Below are 22,525 nucleotides of genomic sequence, written 5' to 3' on the forward strand. Positions count from 1 at the left end.
CTGAGTGAAAAATATCAGTTAAAGCAGAAATCAATTTTAGATGTTTTGTCTGTTCATATGAATAATTTTGCTGCAAAGGCATCATTGGTTCTGTTTCTTCATTGGTCGTGTAATTCCTATAGAATGTTAAAAAGAGATGATGGATGCTATCCCAGAAGATAAAAGATGATCCACTCTAACAGTGATGCTTCTGCTTTTCTAAAAAAAGTTTGAACATTATTAAGTCACTAGAGAAAGATTTTGCAAGATAATCAGGTGCTGTTTTACAGAACTGATCCTACTGATTAATTTCTAAAAATGAGAATACCACCCAAATCATGAGCTCTTATCTACGCCTTTTCAGTTGTCAGTGAAATGAAGATAAGTTTAAATAAGTTTAAAAGTTAAAATAAGTTTTTAGGGCTTCTGTGAAGTCTTGAAACTCTAGTTTCATATTGGTGTAACTTCTGCATTTATCACAGCCTTTATCTTACCCAGATTAGAATGTTCTACTTTGAGTACACTTAAAATTAGATTTCTGTTGCAATAGTCCTGTGGTGACCCAGATTGTAATACTGTTTCCCCGTCATGTTACATATGCGTTTCTATAAACTCACTGAAAAAAAAAATGGACATGTAGGTCAGTTTGTTACCTGAGTTTCTTTCCATTTCAAATAAATGGGATGTAACTGAAAGGGGGTGCTATGATAGTTTGGTTTTGACAGAAAAAGCATCAGGTGACAAATAGCCCTGCTGTGATATTCTATTTATTTTTGCATAAGCAAATTTGATTTGCAAGGATATGGCAGATTTGGTGTTTCTAATCTTTTGGCTTTCTACATTGTCCAATAAAAGTCTATTAAGATTAAAAGTTGGTTTCATTTTGATATATTTTATAAATTTGAATACAGCTGCCACAGATGCTAGCAATTTTAGTCGTCTTGCAGTCGAGATAAAAGGCTAGAATTGATTTGTATCTTTAGCTCTTTGCTAAATTCTATGTAACGTGTACATTTACACCTACATATAGAGATTCCGTTCAGATGATTACTATATACAATAATCAATAATGGCAGGCACCAAACTGAAGTTCAAAGCTGGCAAGATACAGAATCATGATGCAGCAGTTTTGTCCATTCCTCCTCTTTCTGCTTGCTCTTTCTTCTGTAACTTCATCTTCTCAACTCTTTTCCAAGTCCTTTCTGAACAAACTCACCTGCTGTGTTTTTCTCTTCAGTCTCCTGCCCCGTTGTCTTTTCTGTGTGGTCTACAAGAAGTGTAGAAGAGCACAAACAGAAGAGCAGGTAGAATAAGGGTTAAGAGAATCTTTGGGGGCTGTGTCCTCTTGAAGGACCAGACACCTGCCTTAACTTGGCTTCCAAGAACCAGGTAGGCAGGAGTATAGGGAAGCAGTTAGACGGCATCGTTAGTTGGCCATTCAGCTCATCAGTCCACTTCTATGAATGTGACTATGTTAATTTCTAAACTGTATTAAGTTTGGTTTTGATGCTATATTGTTTTTTAAAGTAAGGATAATTTTTTAACTTCACTTTGTCATCCAATCAGAAAGCATGTTACCGTTAAATTCTTCTGTATTTTCACATACAAGACTGGATTTCCAGGAAAATTAGGACTTTTTATAAATTTCCCAGTGCTTAAAGGAATAGCAGAATATTACTCTAATTCTGTCTAGAATCTCTGGATTCACATTCTGCTGTGTTGCATATGTCATTGTCTTTACATTTCCTAGTTGACTGGTTTTGTTTTTTCATATTTCACAGATCTTTTTCTTAAATTTGAGGTAGACTTTTTGTGTGTTACCAATTTTAGACACTAACTTGCACAGAGCAGAGGCGCCTTCATGTTTCAAGCTGATAGAGCAGATAGCTCTTGAGGGAAAAGTTGTTACAGCTGTCTGCGAGAAAATGCTTTTCACACATGTGCCAATACCAGTGACACTTAATGTTTCAGTGCTCTTAGGTTTTTCTAAGTTAGGCTAAGATGAGTTATACGTAGAGAGGCAACCAGGATTTTAAGTAAACTTGTGAATTAAATGTGGTGAGAGAAGCTGATGATGATGATGAGGGGACGATACAGGTTGGAATTAATGCAATATTTACTGTAAAATAGTTTATGAAAGAATTTCAGTGGAGAAGAAAAGGAACAGAACTTTCAAGACCTTATATAAAAGCCTCTTTTAAAGTCATAATTCAAGAAAAATGGCTCAGTAAATTCATTTATAATGATGTAACTCCAAAACTTTCATCTTCCAGTCTGGTTACTATTGTGATGCCAATCACATTTTTGATGAGTTTTGTAAGTCACATCCTTCACAGTGGGAATTGACTTAAATATGTTTTCACAGTTGGTTGTTATGTTCTCTTATGAGCTCTTATGATGTTCTCTTGACCACTTTCTGGTTATCCTGAGGGAATACAGATGGGAAAAATATTGTTACATTGCACTTTTGAAGAGGTATTTTTGACTTGTGTTGTAACTAAAGACCTAAGCTAAGTTGTTCACAATCATAATAAATGCATACAAATCCATTGGAAGAAATTGTTGCATAATGTGGAGAAGTTGTGTTTTTCTAGTGTGTTCAATGGGTCAGTGAGGTGACCTTTTCTGAGGGATGGTTTTCTTCATGGCAGAATGTATAGTTGGTGAAGAGAATCTGTCATCTGCAAAAAAATATATATTTATTTGATGGCTCTTAGCCACCAAAGTTCACTGCATCATGAAAATCTTTGACAACTGTTCTGTTTCTGAACAATAAGAAGTCTTCAGCTCACCAGACAATGGAGTGACAAGCTTATTTTCTAAATGATTCTATGTTGAATATTTCATGCTCTTAGTATCCATTAAATGTTGTGGTTTTGAACTGACCAATTCAAAACTGTCCCTGGGCAGACATCTAAATATCACTTTTCATCCTGAGCAGAAGTTAGATAACTAAACACTGTCCATTTTCATGAGGTAGTTCATCTTTGTGAATAAGCCTGCTGCTTTAGAAGAGACTAAACAGTCCACATAGGTGTAGATATTGGGAAAAACTTGGTGTCTCTTAGTGATTGCAGCTGATTCGGTTTGAATCCTGGTTCAGACTTTTGAGTTGTCTCACTTTCTGTGTGCATGGTCAGCTTTTTTTTTTTTTTTTTTGGGACACACACACACACACACACACAGACACACACACACACACTTAATAGAGTCTCTGTTCTGTATTCATAAAAGCAAGCCAGGCCAAGTTCTTTTAGAAGACTTGTGTATCACTTTTTATCATTTTACATAATGTTTTCATTTACAAACCTGGTTGTCAGAGTTCTTGGGAGTTTTCCTTGTTCTGCTTTAGAATCATATTTTTAATATGCTTAACAATCCATATGCAGAAAGAGAAGCTCAGTGTAAATAGGCTTTTCTGTCTCTTATTTAATACATGGCACCAGGCCGTAAATGTCATTACTTACGGGTGTATGCATGCTTCCTTAATAAGCAATTTTCCTCCTTTTTTATCTCAGAGTAAACCTCTGTAAATGAGACCTAGCAGTACTTGGCCTTTGGCAGAAACTGAGTTGGTTTGGGGTGAGTGAGCATGTCTGCATGTGCATGTATGGAGGGAGACATCGATGTTTTGTATCTGAACCTAGCATGTTGTTCTGTAATTCATCATCTGGGTTTGCAGCCTTGGAATGACAGAGGCAGCACTCTGTAGGTCAGCTGAAACACTATAGCACATTCTCCCTCTGGTGTATCCTGTTGGTTTTATGGCTTTTTAAGGTCAGAGGGAACTGGGGTTAATTCAGCTGAAGAATCCTCTGTCTGTGATATAAATTCCATGGGTTGTTCATAAATTCTGAAAGAAATTCTGTGAACTGCTTTTTGGGCTTGAAACTGTGTGCCAAAGGTTAATTACTTGCCTGATGTTTCAAGCAGCTTTCAGTGTTAACAGTTGCTGCCTGTGGCTTATGCTTTTCCATCAGCTGTCTTATACATAGATATTTAAATCTGTTAATTGTTGTCCTTCGTGTATGTTTGTGAATATTTTCGTCTGTGTCTATGCCATGTGTATTAACAGTGCATTTAATCTAATACTTGTTGCTTTCCTAACTCGTTGTATGTTAATACCTGCCGTCTTTGGCACAGAGCACATCAACTTGTAGAGCAGTGGAAATTCATGTGAGGTAGTTTGTATTTGCTGTTCACTTTCTAAGAGAATTGAGTCTATTTTACCTAGTTCTGTCCTCTCCATGCTATCTTTTATCTGCCCTATTACATAGTTTAGGGACTGGTGAGGGACAACTGATAACCATAGAAGTCTTTCAGAAAATATTTATACACACAAAGGTAGGTTAAAAAACAAGAAAGCATTTTTGTTTTGTTTTGTTCGTTTGTCTGTTTTTTCTGCTACGCTTAGTTAAGGCCCCAATACAAAGCCAATAGAACAACTATGACTTAGATCAGTCTTAAATATTTTCCCCAAATACTGATATTTTATTTAATGCTTTTCTTATTTAAGCCATGACCTAATTCCTTCCAATACTCTCATATTATACATATAATTTTAATATCTGAACAGCTAGCTATGAATCGATATACATAAAAAAAGATATACATCCAGGGGTACTCAATTTAACATATCTTCTGGCAAATTGTATTATAACTTATGTATTCCTACTTTAAAAAACAAAAGATGCCAGGGAATCTTGAAGGAACTTCTCATAGCGCAATGAAGCATGTGCAAAAGTGTGTCTGTATCTAGTCAGTGAACAGCTTGCTGATGTCTACAGATAGGTTCTTTCTATTCAATAACTTATAGACAATCTCCCTCTCTTATCTACTGAGCTAAAAAAAGAAAAGCTTGCCTCAAAGGTAAGGATTCTGCATTTCTAAACCTTTCAGTTTATACATCATTGTCCTATTTATCTTGAGACAAGAGTTAATTCTTCAAAAGTACCTGTAAAGTGTCAGGCAGCTGTCAGCTTCTTGTTCTCTGCTTCCAAGAATGATGAAGGAACGTTCTTTCGAGGGATACCTTATTTGAATGCTAGTGACATCTTAGGTCAAATTTATTATTCCTCTTACCTGATTGGTTAATGTGCATAATCTAAAATGTATGTTTCAACACTGCCTTCACTGAAGTAGCAGGTTTTAATGCTCCTTTCATGGTGAAACAAAATCATTTCATTCCACGGTTAGATGCAAAGAATCAACCCTTAAATGAGCATGAGAAGTTTTTGTTTGTAAATAAAATTTTTAATACTATTTTAGAACTCGTAAGAATCTAATTAATTAATAATGGTAGTTTGTGTTTCATTGTAAGGATTCAGATAACCTTCTTTATTTTGCAGGGTTCATGCTAGTCTTTCCTTTAGTGAGAGACAAAACCATTGTATCACAAAGTTTGTGTTGGACTATATGGGACAAACATTTTATTTATAGCTCAGAGCAAATAGGTACTTCTGGTAAACAAACCTCCTGAACTATAAAAGTATCACTTCCATACCTCAAAGAATAAGATATACCTCTAAGTAATTGCAATAAAGATGAGTAAAAACAATAATTGGTTAAAGCAATCTATATTTATTTTCTTTTGAAAAGAATAGTGTTCATTTTTTTTCCTTGGTAAATGTGACCTTTGGGAGTGGATGGAAATGCATCTGGTTGAATCTCATAAAACCGGCCCTAGTTCTCCCCTGCGTCTGAAGAATGCACAAGTGTTGGATCTCAGTTAGAAAGCATTCATGATGCACAGGCTGATGGATTTTAATCATCGGTGAAGAAGAACAAATGCAGAAATAATTAATGTCTTAAGTCTACGAGTTTGAATGTCACTTAAAATGAAGGATGGATGGATAAGAAACGTCTCTAAGCCATACCTAGGTGCTGGTCCTCTATTTCTCTCATGCAACATCTATGGCCTGTACAGGACTGATCTCCTCACATCGGGCAAGAAATCTCACTTCTTTATCTGGCTGACTAGCAGTATATAATTACACGTGTGTTTGGTGTTTCCGGGTTTTGTCCTAGCTGAGGTCCAGAAGTACTTAATCTTTCAAGTTATTAAATTATTAAGTTCTTGCTGTGAGGGAGCTATTCCTGGATGGGTACTTGTATGCATTCAAACCTGCTAAATTAGGAGTGGTAACTTTAAAGGTTGAGGCTGAATTGAGCAGGCCAGAGTTCTGGGTAAGGCAGAGCACTCCTGCGTGTTGTCTAGCCCACATTATTTGGAATGGGTGTGTGTGTGGGGGTGCTTCTAAAGAGAGCATTTTGTTGCTGTGGTTTGCCAGTCTTCATCACTGTCCCATCACTTACCCTCCCTGGAGTCCTTGGTTAAATTTCTGAAATGCTTAAAAGACCTAGGATATTAAACACTTCTGAGAATGTTACTTGGTATCTAAAAAATTGACACTTGCACAAGGAAGGAAATTTCTGATTTTGAAAAAGAAAGTGTCTGTCTCCTTTAAATCCATTTGATGTGCTCTACAGCACATAGATGGTGTATTTTGCCAAATGTTTTCCTTAACTGCAGATGCTTAGTCTTTACTCAGTAATCCATTTTTTGCGACACTTTCTTATTTAAGATTTTTTTTAAAAATTAATTTCTATTCCTTATGAAGATTGCTTCATTTGGAAGAAATTTGATTCTTGAATTTATTTTACTTGTGTTTCTTTGCCTCTATTTGTGTGCAAATGTTAGTATAACACATTAACTGAATCTCTATATTGTTAAGGGCACAAACTTTTTTTTTTCTTTAATAGGAGCTCAAATGTAGAGCAACAGCAGCGGAGAATAAATGTGTAAAGTTGTCAAATGCTCCATATGACCAGATAACATTCTAAAGCATATGTCACAGGTTATAATTTTGTCCTATCCGTTAACCTTTTGCCCATCCTTACTTGCTGTTGAGTGCTGTCATCACCCCAGATTATCTCTGACTAGAAAGGGCTCTTGCAATTCCCTTTCTGGGCTGCCCTGTTGATCACCTGGTGTGGAGTGTTGCATGTGTGATCCAGATGGCCCTTTTGCTTCCAAATTCCTCCTCAGGAGAACTGTCTTCCTTTTACTGGAGTTTGTGTTGGTGGATTCTTTGCATCCACTCCCCCAGCCCCCCCCCATCCAATATTTGGGTGCTCTCAAGATAGGTGTTTAAACAGAGTTGTACTTCAGCATAACTTTCTGAAGACTGACTTTAAAAAATGGGCTCAGTTATTTATTTATAAATCATTTTCTAATCATTGTTTTGACTAGTCCAACACCAACATATTTAGATGTCTGTAGAAGATGGTGTGTAGAAGATTTTGAGGGGCCAAAATGCCGTAATTATCCATTAATATTCTTAAAAGGAAAGAAAATAATTCCTTCTTATGATCTGAGGTTCAGTACAGTTTGTGATAAGTCTTTTTGATGTCAGTGCATGTTGACCTAGACCTGTTGTGCTAAATCCTCCCAATGACCCAGAAACACAGATTAAAAAAAAAAAAGTAGTTTCATTGTGTATCTCAAATTCTCTATTCTTTAATGCAGCAGTTTAGTTCCAATAAGGATGTAGAAAACTATATGATTCATAAGTGAGTGTTCACATATACAATTGAGAATTTTATACCTGTGACAGAGGAAGACACATGGAGGTGGTTAATTTAACCCAAAATCTAACAGAATCAAGTAATTCCAATCTACAGTTTGGAGGAGTTCTGTGAGACTGTTTCCCATGCAAATCTTTTTTGTTGCTCTTGAATTCAAATGAAAAAATCTGGTGTTTAAATTCAACTTTTTGTGCTTTGTTAAGGTCCAGTAAGTATTGTGAACAATCTCAAGCTAGATATGTAAATGCTTGAAAAAAGAAACGCTTTTCTCTCATGACATCTTACTTTTCAGATCATGTTCCCATATGGTTTTCAGTCATGGAATTGCTATTCATAATCCTTGTATTAGGGTTAAATTTATTTTTATTATGTTAAAAGCTTTGCTTTTATTCATATCAAGTCTATAAGTAGAATGTCTAGACTTTGAATTATATTAAATCCACTACAATTTATTTAAGGATTACTTATTTGTAGATATTTGTGCAGAAAGGCCATTAATGTGGTGAGCAATTTGTTCATGGACATCAGGGTTGTGACAATCAACTGTAATTGCAGGGCCATAGCATTTATTACTACAGTGTTACTTGACTGTTTTGCTGCTTTTAATGATAGAAATTGTTCTTTATTTTTTGTTGTATTCACAACACTACTTCTGGCTACATTCCCTGGACAAACTGACAAATTTAGATGTATTTGATGTGCCTACTGGATGCCGATACTGTACGAAAGCCTAAGAAAATGTTAATAGCAAGGAATGCAACTCATATTGTCTCGCTAATGTTTGCTGTCAGATATTTTTCAAATGTGAAGTGTCAGGTTTAAAGCTTGCGAGTGTTTGGAAGTTGAAAAACATGAAAGCACTGATGGGTGAGTTACCTTGCTAAGTACTTGTGTCACATTGCACTTCTCCCATTTTTCATAACAACACATTTTAACTTCTTTGGAATACAAAAGCCTCTCATTTTTAGACTACTACAGTAGTCCTGCATGAAACTTTGCACTTCAGCAAACCATGGAAAACGTATGGGAAGATTCATCATTTCAGCTCCGTGTTTTTCACTTGTCTTTGTGTGCTGTTCATGTAGTGCAGTATTAGAGAAAGTGACTGCTGCTCATGTTTATCTTGTAGACAAAGAGTAAGATAGACCGTATAAGACTCCCACTGGGAAGCACCTACTTCCCAAGCAGTTTCACTAAAGATAATTGGGTCTTTTTTTTTTTTTTTTTTTTTTTTTGGAACAGCTGACTAGTAGAAGGAGTAATATTGTTTAGTTTAATCCAAAGCAAGGATGGAAATTAATTTCTGTGTCCCTGGTAAAAATTAACATGTACAAGATTAATTTGTAATCTTGTCAAAATCTTCTGTCCAAAAGTTTAGGCATCTAATCTGAACTAGATGCCTAGTCTCATTCTACAGTAAAAAGAGGCATTGATAAAAGACAGTTCATTCTGCTATATGAGAGGCAGATAAGTTAGGTCCATTCCCGAGCAATTCATCCCAACTTTCTTTCATCCTTGATTTCAGTGCAATGCAAAACAACTAGTTTAATTTAGACATCTTGCTTTTAAATGCCTGTTGTCAAATGAGGGGAAGATATGATCGTCTTAAAAGTATATATACATGTATATGTATATATGGGGCATGAAAACTACAGGCTACAAGTTTAGCTGAAAGAGATTAACCAAAAATAAGAGCAAGAGTGAAATGATTTTGGATCATCCTTAAGCTGTTTTACCGACAATTACTACTAACACGGGGTTGTTTGCATAATATAGAAAAATACAAGTCACCAAGTATCAATGTCAACCCAGAGCTTACATGTTATATTGTAATGCGGAATTCTGGAGCAATAGAAAAAAAATCAAATCTGTAGTACAAAATAGCTACTCCAAGCAAGTCTTTTGTCAGGTAAGACATTGATCTGAAGTCATTGTGTTGCCTTCTGCTGGCACCTGCCAAAAGCTATTGCAGACTTATTTGTCCAGCATCATAATCTGCATGATTCATTGCTGAAGAACATAGTTAATGGACTTCAGACAAACTCAAAAACTTCCCTTGAAAGCAGAAGACTTTGTGTTTAAAGAAAGTTAGGGATGGGGGGCGAGAGAAGAGGAGGAGGGGGATACAATTCCTACTTGTCAACACTCATCTGCTTACAAACTGCTGAAAACTTTACTCTCTGCATTCAAAAGGCCTCAAACATAAAAATGTCAGCTGAATTAATTAAATGCTTGAGCACTGACAACTGCTGGAGTATTTGAAGGATTCAGGCATGGTTTTAAGACTGCAAGGGTCACAAGAGAGATAGTGTCATGTTTCAAGCAGATGTGAAACTTCTCATTGAGAATACAACTATGACATGGTAACTGTTCACACAATTCACACAATTTTGCTTATAAAACGATGGCAGAAGAAGGAAAAAAATATATTTCCCAAGTATTTCACTATGCATTTTTCTGCTCCTGTCATTAACAAAGTTTTCTGATAATAAAAGAGCAGAATCTTCCACTAAAACATGTTTTTTATCCCTTACTTGAATAATCTTCTAATGACAACTGCCCTCAAATCTCTGCATTCTCTGTGACTGTGTGGAGGTTTGAAGTAAGACAGTGACTACTGGTGTATCACCTGTATTTAATTCACATTGAGTCCTTTTGAAGAACTGTTTCTGAGGCAGTCTGTGCTTCTAGCCGTTCTTTGACATTTTGTTCCCAAGAAACAAATCATTCAGTATCTTCTCACTGAACAATCGTAGAGGGAACAGCTCATTTGAAAAAAAGCTGGGAAGAGGGATGAGGCTTCCTTTCTCCAAGCCAAGACTCGTGTCCCCATTATTACGGACTGTGAAGCTTTAAATACTGATCTTTGTTAGTCTCCCTTGCACTCTGATCTTTGCCTTACCAGTGAAGGAGCTCTTAATATGTGATACTATTGGTAAAATGTAGATAATCTTATTTGCTTACCTATTTTCCAGGATTGAAATTGAGTGTTAATTAGTGTTTGTCTGACATATAGAGTATGTGAAATATCTCTGTATAGGCAAGGATTCTTTCATGGGCAGAGTTCTCAGCATTGACTGGTAGAAGTGGCTTTGTTTCACTTGTATTTTCAAATAAAGGCTTGTTACTCCTTCAGCAATACCATTGTGCAGAACAGATGCCATTTTGTTCATGGAAAGTAGTAGTTGTATGTTAACTTGTTGAACTGTGTTTTTGTAAAAAGAAACAATCTGGTATTTGTTCTTAAATCTTTGTATACAGGAAGATACTAGAGTTAGATTCTAGTAAATCTAGTTGCCTAAAATCTCATTGCCTAAAAGCTTCAAAAGTAAAATACCCTCGGGGATTTATAAAACTTTAAAACTTTTAAAACGCAGAAGCTCTTCATTGTGTGGTTATATGTGGCCCAGTATTGCCATTGCAGTGACGTGTGTTTCATTAGATCAGCAAAATGAGTGCTAAATGACACCAGTTTAATGGAGCATTAAAACCAAATACTTTTAAGATTTGGGATGCTGCAGGGGAGGTGCTGGGTGCCTTCTGCTTTCATTTCAGTCATAAATTGTGACACAAAAGATGCTGAAACATTCATGGAAAGATATTAACTAGCTTTTAACACACTTAGGTCAGACACACATTAAAACAAGACTGTATTTTATGTTTAAATAGGATTCTGGATGCCCAGAGGACTCTAATAATGACCAGATGTGAAATAAGAGAAATATTTGGGAGCAGTTAATGCCTAAACCATAAAAATGACTATGTGCAAGCCCCTACAGAATATGGTTTGTGGGCTGGGGGGTAGAAGGCTTGGTGTATTATTTAAATTCTCTTTGTGTGTATTCATACCTTGCTAGGACAAAATCAAGTAGCTAAGGGAAATATTTTGATCCAGTCCCGAATTTTTGTGTAATTTTCCTAGTGCTCAAATCTTTCTTTTTATTTGAACTGAGCATGAAGACAAGGGCAGGAACATGGACCTCAGTTTGACAGATAACATGCTGCGAGGCCTTCATGTGCTGAGGCTGCATAAGTAGATTCTGATACTTTTATTACTTTCAGGTGAGCGTCCTTATCAGTGTCCTTACTGTGACAAAGCTTTCAGCAAGAATGATGGATTAAAGATGCATATTCGCACTCACACAAGGGTAAGTCCTACAGAAGGGTAAGTGTAGTTTTTTGTGTTTACTTGTCTATGAATTGTGTGTAGGGGGGAAATAAGTTACTGCTGTTTATATAGAGATAAGGCTGTATCAACCAAGATACGTTATACTCCTCAAAAGAAGAGGAAAAGATTTCAGTCATTAACTGTTAAATTCCGATTTTGTTTCTCCTTACTGACCTTCTATTTTTAATGTGTTCAATTTCTTGTATGTAATATAATAATAGCACTAATTCCTTCCTGTAATCTGTCTTCATCTATACATATAAGAAATGTTTTCATTTTTCACTGGGAAAAAATTCTATAAAGGCTTCACCATTGAAACCTGAATATTCAGTGCTATGTTTCTTACTGTCGTTGTTCAAATCCAGTCACTGTGAGCTTTTCTACAAAAGGCTATACTTTATTAATTGATGACAAATATTAAGCTGTAAAACAACTTGGTGAATTAACTGATGGCAAAGTAAAAGGGAAGTTTTAGATGTCTCCAAGATCATTCTTGAACTTCAAGTCTCAGTTACAACAGAGGTTCTTGTTCTAAAATAAACAGCTTGTCATGCATGTACATTTGCTAGAGGACAAAGGCAAGATCTCAACTCCACTCAGCTATTGCTTATTCCTTTCCAGCAAGGAAACTGAAAGCTGCCTTTAAGCAGACAGCTGTGAATTCCCTTAATAAAGGGAAATCTGTAGCAAAAGTAAAGCCAGTCTGCATTCTGCATCCTACCTCCCTCTGGCTTCCCCATTCACCCACTGGGGAAAAAAGAAAAAGCAAATTATAGCCTTTATCCTTTGGATAAGGCTATCCCAAGTAATCCCTTGGGAACTGTTAACTGCTTACAGAAGTTAAGGCAGCCTTGAGGCCAAACCAGCAAGTTCCCTATCCATTAGAATATGAGGAAACTGGGACTGAAGTTAGTGGTCTCCATATGCTAATACACACATGCAATAATTTACTGCTAAGATTAAAAAAACAAAGATTAAAAAAATAGTTCAAGGCTGTTTTTTTCTTTAAATTTCTTTCATTCTACCCAAGTCTTCAGCGTATTAGCTGGAGGTCATTGATAAAGTATTACCTATCATACCCCAAACTTAAGTTTGGAAGTAATTGGTAGTTTCTCTAATGCTGCCTGGAGATTCACTGGTAGAGGGGTAATGCCATGACAGGAGTTCTTAATTAACAACTTTTCTTGGGTTCCCTAGCACAAGAAAAGTGCAACTTCCTTTTCATTTCATATGCTTATGGATAGCTGCTTAGCATATTTAAGTTATATTCCCTTTTTTTCCCCCCTTTTTTTTTTCCCCACATAAGAAAACTGCGTAATGTAATAATAATGCAAAGCATTTGCAATGCTTTTCTTCAGTAGATCCAGCAAACTGTGACTATACCACTTCTTGCAATCAACGATTGGGTCATTGAGAATCTTTAATTTGGATTACCTGGTTCACAGGAGATTCAGAATTTAGTTTAATACCTATTTAGTATAGCACACAGAATTCCTTATAAAATCTCAAAAGATTATATATATGTAAATATATTCTGTTGCATCATCTCTGAATTTCTGAATTGAATGTTTTAAACTTAGTGTTATGTATTATTATGTAATGGGAAAATACAACGTGTTTTATTATTTTCCTTTTCTTATCCTTTCTTACACTTACATTTTCATTTGATTTTTTTCTCGCATGCCTACTGCAGCACAATTATTCAGAGAATAGGGTATAAATCCAGAAAATATTTTTTGAATTGGTTAAGCCTATCAGAGTAGGAAAAAAGAAGAAAAAAAAAACACCCAAAACATTCATAGCACCCTTCTTCAACAGCCATACTAGCAGAAATCTTGAAAAAGATTTTGGTCAGCAGATTGTGAAGTAGCTTAAATGTAATAAATATGACATTCAACAAGGCAAATGTCATTGCAGAGATCAAATCTATATTTTACCAGTGGGATTAAGTGCCAAACTTGATCCTGTGGATCGGGGAGGCTGCTGGAAAAACCATTGTAGAAAGTTGATTTAGGTCTGGCAGCTGCCAAACTGAGAGCAACCTGGGTGGCCACAGGTGTCAGCTCTAATGCTGGAGTAAACAGAGAAGGTAAGTCAAAACTCCTACTGACAATGTAAGGGGAAGAAAATACCAACCACTTAGTATTAAAATGTCACCTGAGTACTGATTTTCTTCTATAAAAATAGATGTGATTTTTTTTTCCCTGAAGAAAAAGAAGTAAAACATTTCAAACATAAATGTGGAACTTATTGAATGTCTTGGTGAAATGCATTTACAAACTATGTCAGCTTTAAAGATATATGTATATCTCTATGTATATTAAGTACTTTGAGCTTTAACATGGAGGAAAAAATACTGTATTTTACTGTAATATAATTGTTAACATTTTAAAATGTAACACTATATATGTATCCAAAATTATTATCATGTTAAATCAATGTTTTTGCATCTGAAAATGTTGTTTTATTACATGAAGGGTATTACAGGGCAGTGATGGAAACTGTAAGAATAGAAGCCATTACAAGTGTTTTTGTCACTTGAATTAAATATTTTATTTTTATAATTACAAGGTGTAATAGCTTGTTTAAAAATCAGAGTTCTGGTGGTTGAAAATCATCTGTTTCAGCATGCTTAAAACGCCTAATATGCAGCCTACTCTATAAGAAATAGATCGAGTCAAGCGATGTGCGTTGTAAAACAAATGCACACATAGCAACAATTCCCTTCTCCTGCCCAGCAAAAGAAGCAACAAACCTGTTTTTGTAATCATGTAACTGACTTGTCCGCATTTGAAATGCTTGGCCAGTATTGATATCTACCCGTCTAACTACCTATTTCTATGTATATTGCGTGGGACTGGTTAATAGGCTGTTGCTGTTACATAGCTTCTGGATACTTTAGTTATCCTTACCTACAACCCCGTTTCAGGGGCTTCACCTCTTATTTTTACTGGTTCCTTCTAAATTGGCAGCCTGGATACCTTTAGCAGTGCAGTCTCTGTAATGCAAGGATTGGTCTGGTCTAGTGGCCTATATTGGGTATATTTTGGAGCCTGCTCCTCAGTTCCTTAATCCTATGCTTAGTAGTGGCTGAGTGTCTGCTCAGGCTACAGACACATGAGTGCCTTCAGCTTAAAGTTATCTACAGAAGGTGAGGACTGAAGGCCTGACTGCATTATGTTCAACAGTTAACTGAGTTAGTTTGGAGTTTCATTAAAGAATTCAATGGAAATAGTACAAGTGAACATGGAGCTTAGTCTTTGCTAAGGTTTTCCTTCCAAGTCAGTGTTTTAGTTTGCTGCCAGGATCATACGGGCAGCAAACTGTCTTCATCTTGGAGTTGGGTGAAAAGCTCTCTTCAGAACACTCATTTGAAATTGGACAGTTTTTTTTTCTTTAATGGGATTTTTTTATTCCAGAAAAAATAATCTTTAATACAAGAAGAAAATATTGAAGAATGTCATAATTTTCTTTGTTCTGTATTTCCTAGGAAATATTCGGGCTTAAGAAAGCTTTAAAAAACATATGGTCTAGAAAAGACTTTCCATGCCATTCCCCCCTCACTCTGTCCCTAAAAATATATAGTCTTGTATGCACAAGACAGTTTGTCATGAAATAATATATGAGGTGTAGATTGAGTTTTGCTTTTTTTCGATATTAGATTCTCTCTATATTTCCCCGTAGGTGAGACATAACTGAATTCCCAAACATCTGTGTGCTTGAAGATGATGGTTTTGCCAGTGGTATGCTTTCTTTGCTTGTGAAATCCCTGTTCGTATACAGAATATAGAATGTTTGAATACTACTTCACCTGTATTTTTTCACAATCTCTTTTTTTTTTGTTGTAATGTGGACTGGTGATCTTTTTGCCCTGATAAAGAGAAAATATTTTTGTATTGCTACCGTTCTACCACGAGCAGATCAGCATGTGTTCAGTTCTCATGCCCGATTAAATAACTCCGTTATATCTTAGGGGCAAAAAATTTTTGTGTTGGAAAGTTTTTACTTCTAAAGCGTTTTATTAACTGCATTTCTCATTTATTGAATTTTAATCACCATAAGATTCAATACCCTGCAAATTCTGGAGAGTTACAAATTTTCATCAACTTTGTCTTTCCATGTCAACATTACTTAAATAATTTAATGCAAGTCTGATCATTTAAGTAGGCCTCTGGATGTGGGAAAGCTACTTGTTACAGTTTCCCAAAAAATTTGTAATTTCTAAGAGAGCATCTTGTTAGTTCTTTCATATTCTTCACAGTTAGATACAACACTGGACTCCATTAACTGTCACCATCTGTGATCTTAGGTGCCTTAGTCTCTATTCTCAACAGCAGATGTGTTACTACCTAGCTGAAAATATCGCCGCTGTGGCTTTCTTGATATTAATTAGCTTAATAGATTTTATAAGGCTGAAATGTAAATTTAAACTTCAGCAGCATAAGCAGCCCTTACTGCAGAAAGTATTGTACTGTCTTTGTTACCCCACTCAAGTTCCATGCCAGTTCCAGATAGCATTACTGCATGTGCATCTTGCATGTTGGCATTAAGAGACTTTTGCTTTGGCAGCAAAAGAAATCTCTTTGCTTTAGAGCAATTAAAGCAATTTAAAAACAACAGGCAAGAATTAAAACCATATGAAATAAAGGAGGATCTGTCAAAATATGCATTTTTAAGTATTTCAGTATCAAAAATACAAGCTGATTTAAAAAAAAAAAAAAAAAAAAAAAAGCTCTTTAATAAGTATAAATCTCCTCCAGCAAAGGTCTGTACCTGCTGTTTGCCAAGAAACAGGTTGAGAGCTGCCCATGCTTATGCAGGTTTTACTGACAAACCTCATGTAAGTTCTAGGACCATCAATCACAGCCTTATTTTTATTTTTTCTTAAACACTTCATGTTTACCTCCAGATTTCCCTGTTATCCTTTATTTTGGTACCTTTTATCTTGTGTAATCAATTGCAGTATGTTTATTACAGATAACCCTGCATGCCAATTACATTCTGTGTACAAGTTAATACACAGAATGTATTTATATGTCTTAGGGGAGATGTAGGCAGCTGCAGCAACAGTTAGCAGTGCAGATATTCTGCTTTTAAGTATTTCCATCTGCCATACTTGTAGCATAGGCTGTACACGTGTTCTGTCAATCTGTTAAAGGTGGTGGTAAGTGTCCTTGAGAATTGGTCTTATTCTGAATTTTTTCTAATGCAAGACACTGTTTGCATAGGATCGAAAATAGTTGTTCATGATTCAGAGAAGGCACTGTTTTATTTGTCACAGCAGTTAAAACACTGAATTGCACTTATGCTTTTAACATAATGAAGTAAAAACTGTAAGGAATTGGAACTTGGGAATTGGCCTACTGTTTTGCCAAGCATCTCCCCGAGTGCCAAGTCCCAGCTGGGTTGGCCACTCTTAGCTTAGAGGCCAGAAGATTGTAAAACATGATCTCCATGTGTCTATTTATAACTGATATACTTAAAAGTATGATATTAAATCACTTCAGTATCAGCTACATCCTGTCTCTCTCACTCTCCCTGCTCCCTTCCTCACTTATGTCATCAATAAAAGAAAACACATGTAATCCTTTGGCTTTCCTGTCACCATAGCCATGGTCTGGCAGATGCTTTCTGAACAGAGAATGGATTTATAGTACCAGCAGTTGCAGTCTCCTCTGAAGTTAGACATACACGATCTTCCCAATGACCTTCCATTTTGTTGACATTTAGCAGGTTTTTCATTTAGCTTCATATTTCAAATCTGTCTAGCTTTCTTGTAATTTCATCATTGTATCTGTTGTCTTTTTGTAGTGGCATTAATAGTCTTTCAGACTTGTTACCATGAATTTTACTTGTGTTTTCTGTAGAGGAGTGGTAATTATGCCAAACCAGCATTTTCTTCTCCATGTTTCAAATGTAGCCCCCTCCAAATACTAGTCTAGTGCAATGGAAGCTAAGTTTGAAGGGAACGGAGGTAGGGGATGGAAAGAGGAAAGAAAAAAAGCACAGAATATTTTGTTTTGAAGAAATTAGTCTTTGAGGTTGATACCCTCTCTGAAGCTAGCAAAGACCTGTAGCTCTTGAGGGAAGCTCAAGGCCAGACAGCTCTGCTGATTTTACTGTAAAGGTTGTGATTGTGCAAATGGCATCTTAGTGGAGAGAGAGGGGAGAAGGGCCTGATGTGAATCAAGAGCGCATCTGCTGAAGTCAGTGGAATATACAGATGTAAAGAGATTTAAAATTAGATCAAAGACAGCTATGGATAAGTTTCATGCAATACATATGTGAATTCAAATATAAATGCCAAGAGGATGGTTAGAAGCCCTTTTTGGAGCAGATAATAATACAAATAACAGGGAGGTATTCCAGCCCAGATTTGTGACTTTAGCTTCACAGAGATTATTATAGCTCTTTCTCTAAAATGGAATTGAGTTGTTCCTGAACTACATTTAACTTTGAAATGGATAAGATAATTATAATGGAGTTAACTCATCAGTTTCCTGTAGAACAAAACAATAAAATGGAAGCCAGTACAGCTGGTGCAGTTTGCCATAATGAATGTTTTCATAGGTATTTAAGATGTACAGATCACAAACTTTGTGCTTGCTTACACAGAAAGTAAAGATTTTTTTTCAGAGAACTCATAGAAAATGTGGCTTATGTTGACTGTAATGCAAAACCAATCAAGCAGAATCTTGCTTTTCATATGGTTTATCCATACATTTTGTTAGAAATTCTAGGTCTGCTTCATGAACAAAAGTCCCACAGAAATCTCTTGGACATAAAGATTTAATCTAGGTGAGCATTTTGAAAAAAAAATCATTGTTTGTCTGTAAGTTTGTGTTATCCCCTGAAGTGAAGAACTATGGGAATTACAAGGTTAAGATAATTAAAAGCCATGAGACAAACACTGAGTAAGGAGAGTTTTATATAGAAAACTTCATTATTGGCTTCCCTTTAGACCAGTTTATTTGTGTACAACTGGTCATTTTGTGCTGTTTAAATAAAAAGATTTTTCTCATATCATACTGAAATGTACTTTATGTCCTAACTTACTTTCATCTAAAATTAAAATTGATGGAAAAAATAATATTCCCTCTGGGCGCAGCTTATATCCTTGTCTTGGTGAGCTGGAGTATTGCTGTCACTACAAGCTGAGAGATTGGGGTCCATGACGCTTCCTTTTCTAGGAAACCTCCTCCTGGAAACCTCCACAATGACTTGCAAAATGCAAAGACCAGTTTTTATCCTTGGAGAGATCTCTGAACGCTGCAGAGACCTGCCCTGAAGACAGAACTTGGGACTTTGGCTACATGGCACTGGTTAAGAGTCCATTTCACTACTTGTGTAGTTTATGCTGAGCACCTGATTGAGCAATATAAGGAGCCCTCGTTGCCCTCTACATAGGGACACTGAGTAACCAGAGAATTTCATTACTTCATAACTTTAATTCATGATTTGAGTTCTTACCTGCACTTATCCTTGGATTACACAGCATGTCCCAAAAAAATAATAATGCCTATTATTTGTTAATTCAGGGAAGTAGTTTTTCTATTACCTATTGCTTTATTGTCTTTGTTTTTAGTTTAATGTCACTTTAAAGTCCTCCTTATTTACTTTGTTGTCTAAAATGTACATCTTTTGAACTTGAGCAATTGGAATGAGAGAACACACAAAAGAAGTAGTGTGAAAGAAATATAATTATATTCATTATACATTCAGAAATATATTTCTTACATTTGACTATGAAAATATAGCAGTGCCTCCAGAGCATCAAAATCTTTAGGGAAACAGCAGGCAGTGCCATAAGACTAAGTTTTATATTAAATTAATTTGTTTAAGTGTGTTAATGCAGAATGAATTGTACTGTATGCAAAACTTCCTATATTAAAGAAGAACTTTAAGGGAAGAAAATCAGTATATAAGTGGTTGCCCATGCATATCTATTTATTTGAGGTCAGTAGGCTTGCAACTCTTATAACATCATGTGTTACAGTAACTGCTAACCAATAGTTCTAATAAAAATATAGATGGCTTGGTTGCAATCTCCAGTTCTTTTGAGATTCTGCAATAAATTTGTGATTAACCTTCTGTCACCACTTTTCAAAGTAAGGTATTTCTCTTCTATAATCTTTCCTTGTGTTGTTCCTCCCCCAACATTTCCTCCCCTCGCCTCTCCCTCCGCTTGGAAACCTGCTTACAAGCTTGAGGTTTTTAGGCATCTAACTTTAAGCTTTTATGGAGAATCAAGGAAAGTACATTGGAATATTATTTATATATTTATTTATTTGTGCCTCTCACAATATGGAAAAACAGGCTCCCGAAATGGGTGGATTTGAAAGACTGGAACAGACAATTGATTTGTAAGTGGGTGTTGAAGTGGAAACTGTCAGGCCACAGCTTTCCCAGCTTTCACTTCATCATTTGAAACTCCTTTTCTGTTGTTTTCACTGACTATAATCCCTTAGAGAGAACATAAAACCTGCACCATGTAGCATGGAGTTTTGCTTCCTAAATGACTTGTGCTCTGTGTTCACTCACTTCCACCCTCTCTCACTCCCTGTCGCCATTCTGTGCAGGAAAAGCCGTACCAATGTTCTGAGTGCAACAAGGCTTTCAGTCAGAAGCGCGGCCTCGATGAGCACATGCGAACCCACACTGGAGAGAAGCCTTTTCAGTGTGATGTGAGTTGGTCCATCCTTTTGCCTTCTCGACTTTGGTGCAGGATTAAGATGCAATTTTTAATGCGAATATTGGCCTTGAACCCGTTGTCTGTGGCATAAAGTTGTACCTCTGATGGTCTTTAATTTCCTAACTATTGAAAGACCATTTGGGGAATTTTATGTACCATTTTTACTTACCAAGAGCATTGCATACACTTTTATTTTATGCTTTTAAATCCCTGAAGAGTTATTTTCGCCATTCTTAATACAATTTGGATGTTACAGTGTACAAATTCATGGCATTTGGGATCTCTTGGTGTTATATGACAAGTTAATGTTTGGAGATTAGCCTGTACAGGAGAAGTTAATCAATTCATTGCATGGAATCTGAATGCTTCTGTTATGGTTTCCAATTTGTTTAATGAAAACTGGTCTTTTTAGGTTCTGTTCATGTTGTTTATTTTATTCACTGAGGAAATAAGTAATACTAAATATGCTTGCAGGGCTGGAATGTAGCATGTCATATTATAGTTCATAGGTTCCTGTCAAGTACCTTGCAGTCAGCAAGCCCCATCCTTACACAGTGTATCTCAGAACAATTAGAGAGTATGTAGGAATGCTAAATATGCAGGAAGTACCTGCATATTTAAAAGAATGTCATCAGAATTATCAATTGCCAGAATTTGAGGTGATGCTCAAGGGGTTAGAGAAGGGCCAGTTGTAAGATTAGTGTAGGTGTTTTGTTTTGAGATTCTAGTTCTTCATAAATTAGTCCTCTGAAGTCTACCCATTTTCAGTTATATCCTAAATGGCTCAGTCTGAATAGTTGTCATTGTTCACAAACTTCCTAAATTAGATGCAAAAGTAGAATAACTATTTGGCATGAAATTTTCAAGGTTCTGTTAATTGGTCTGACTTTCAAAAAGTGGTGATGTTTCACTGAGAATAAATTTTATTCATTTCAGAAATAATTTCATGTATAATAGTAACAATTTAATGAAATTGTAAGAAGGAGATTTGCAAAATTCTTTTGCAATAATCTCAGTCTGGCTATAGGTAGTACTGGAGGATTTATCTGATTCCAAATCATAGCCAGTAACTTTTTTAGTTTTAGGATTGCTGTACTGTTTATCTGTTATTGGCTTGCTTGCAATTAAGTGCAAGTTTTTCCCATACTGTTTTAGGTAAGATCAGTAGTCTGCTCTTAGCTTTGCTATATGCTTTCTGAAACCCAGTTGGGGGTTTTGTTATGTTTGGTCTTTTCCTTCCCTTTAATTTAAAATAGAGCTGCATGTAAGTTCACTGTTCTGTTTGCTGCTGCTGATCCTTCTTATTAATTGGAACTGTATACACAGAACTGCATTTCCTCTGAGAATTCCTAGGTGCCTTCTCTTCTGGAGGACTTTTTAGAGTTTAGATTAATGTCTTCTTTCAACAAAATTACTTTTAAGCACTTGCTTTTTGCTACCTGCACACTGCAGAGATTGCTACTTTTCAGGGTTTGGACGCACATGAGTTGGCCTTTACTGTTCATTCGTATAATACTCAGTTGCCCAAGGCCTGTAGTGCTCTCCTGTGTGTAACAGGTGGGAGAAAGAAAATATTAGTGTTCTGTTCTTTGAAGACCAGCCTGATTTTCATCTTCTAATTTTTTTTTCTCTGAATTTCAGTTCAGAAACAACAGATTTTTCTTTGGGGGCAGAAAGGTCAAGTACTTCCTATCCTGGCTTATTTCCAATACAGAATGTTACCTACACGGTGCCTTTTGTTGACCCTACACTTACCTTTAAGTGTCAGTTACCTCCATTCTCCCTACTTGAACAAAAGTTTGATCATTTTGAAGAGATTGTGCCTAAGCAAGGATGGCTGTAAATCCAGCATAAAACAGCAAACTGCCTTATTAAATTAAAATGCCAAGTGAACTCCTAAAAAAAGGAAAAAGAAAAAAAAAACTTGTATACATGAGCACATCACAATACATATCATATATTGAAGTAATGATCCTATGCTTTCCCTGCTGTTTTCGAAGGAGATACGTAGTAGAATGTTTTAGAGTCTTGAAGCATAAGCAGGACTCATTCTACTAAAGCCAGTTGTTAGATGAACATAGTAAATGGGAGGGTGGGGG

General features: G+C 36.0%; 1 protein-coding gene across 1 annotated transcript in view; it reads left to right on the top strand.

The window, feature by feature from the left end:
* PRDM5 (PR/SET domain 5) overlaps positions 1–22,525 on the top strand; it is a 63,907-nt gene that overhangs the window by 40,026 nt on the left and 1,356 nt on the right. Inside the window, exons 15-16 of the mRNA XM_088527693.1 lie at positions 11,629–11,714; positions 20,314–20,418. Coding sequence (XP_088383819.1) covers positions 11,629–11,714; positions 20,314–20,418 — 191 coding nt within the window. The remainder of the gene's footprint in view (positions 1–11,628; positions 11,715–20,313; positions 20,419–22,525) is intronic.

The sequence above is a fragment of the Tinamus guttatus genome, unplaced genomic scaffold (assembly GCF_059628265.1).
Source record: "Tinamus guttatus ecotype Peru unplaced genomic scaffold, ASM5962826v1 Tinamus_guttatus_pri_ptg000288l, whole genome shotgun sequence".
Taxonomy (NCBI): Eukaryota; Metazoa; Chordata; class Aves; order Tinamiformes; family Tinamidae; genus Tinamus; species Tinamus guttatus.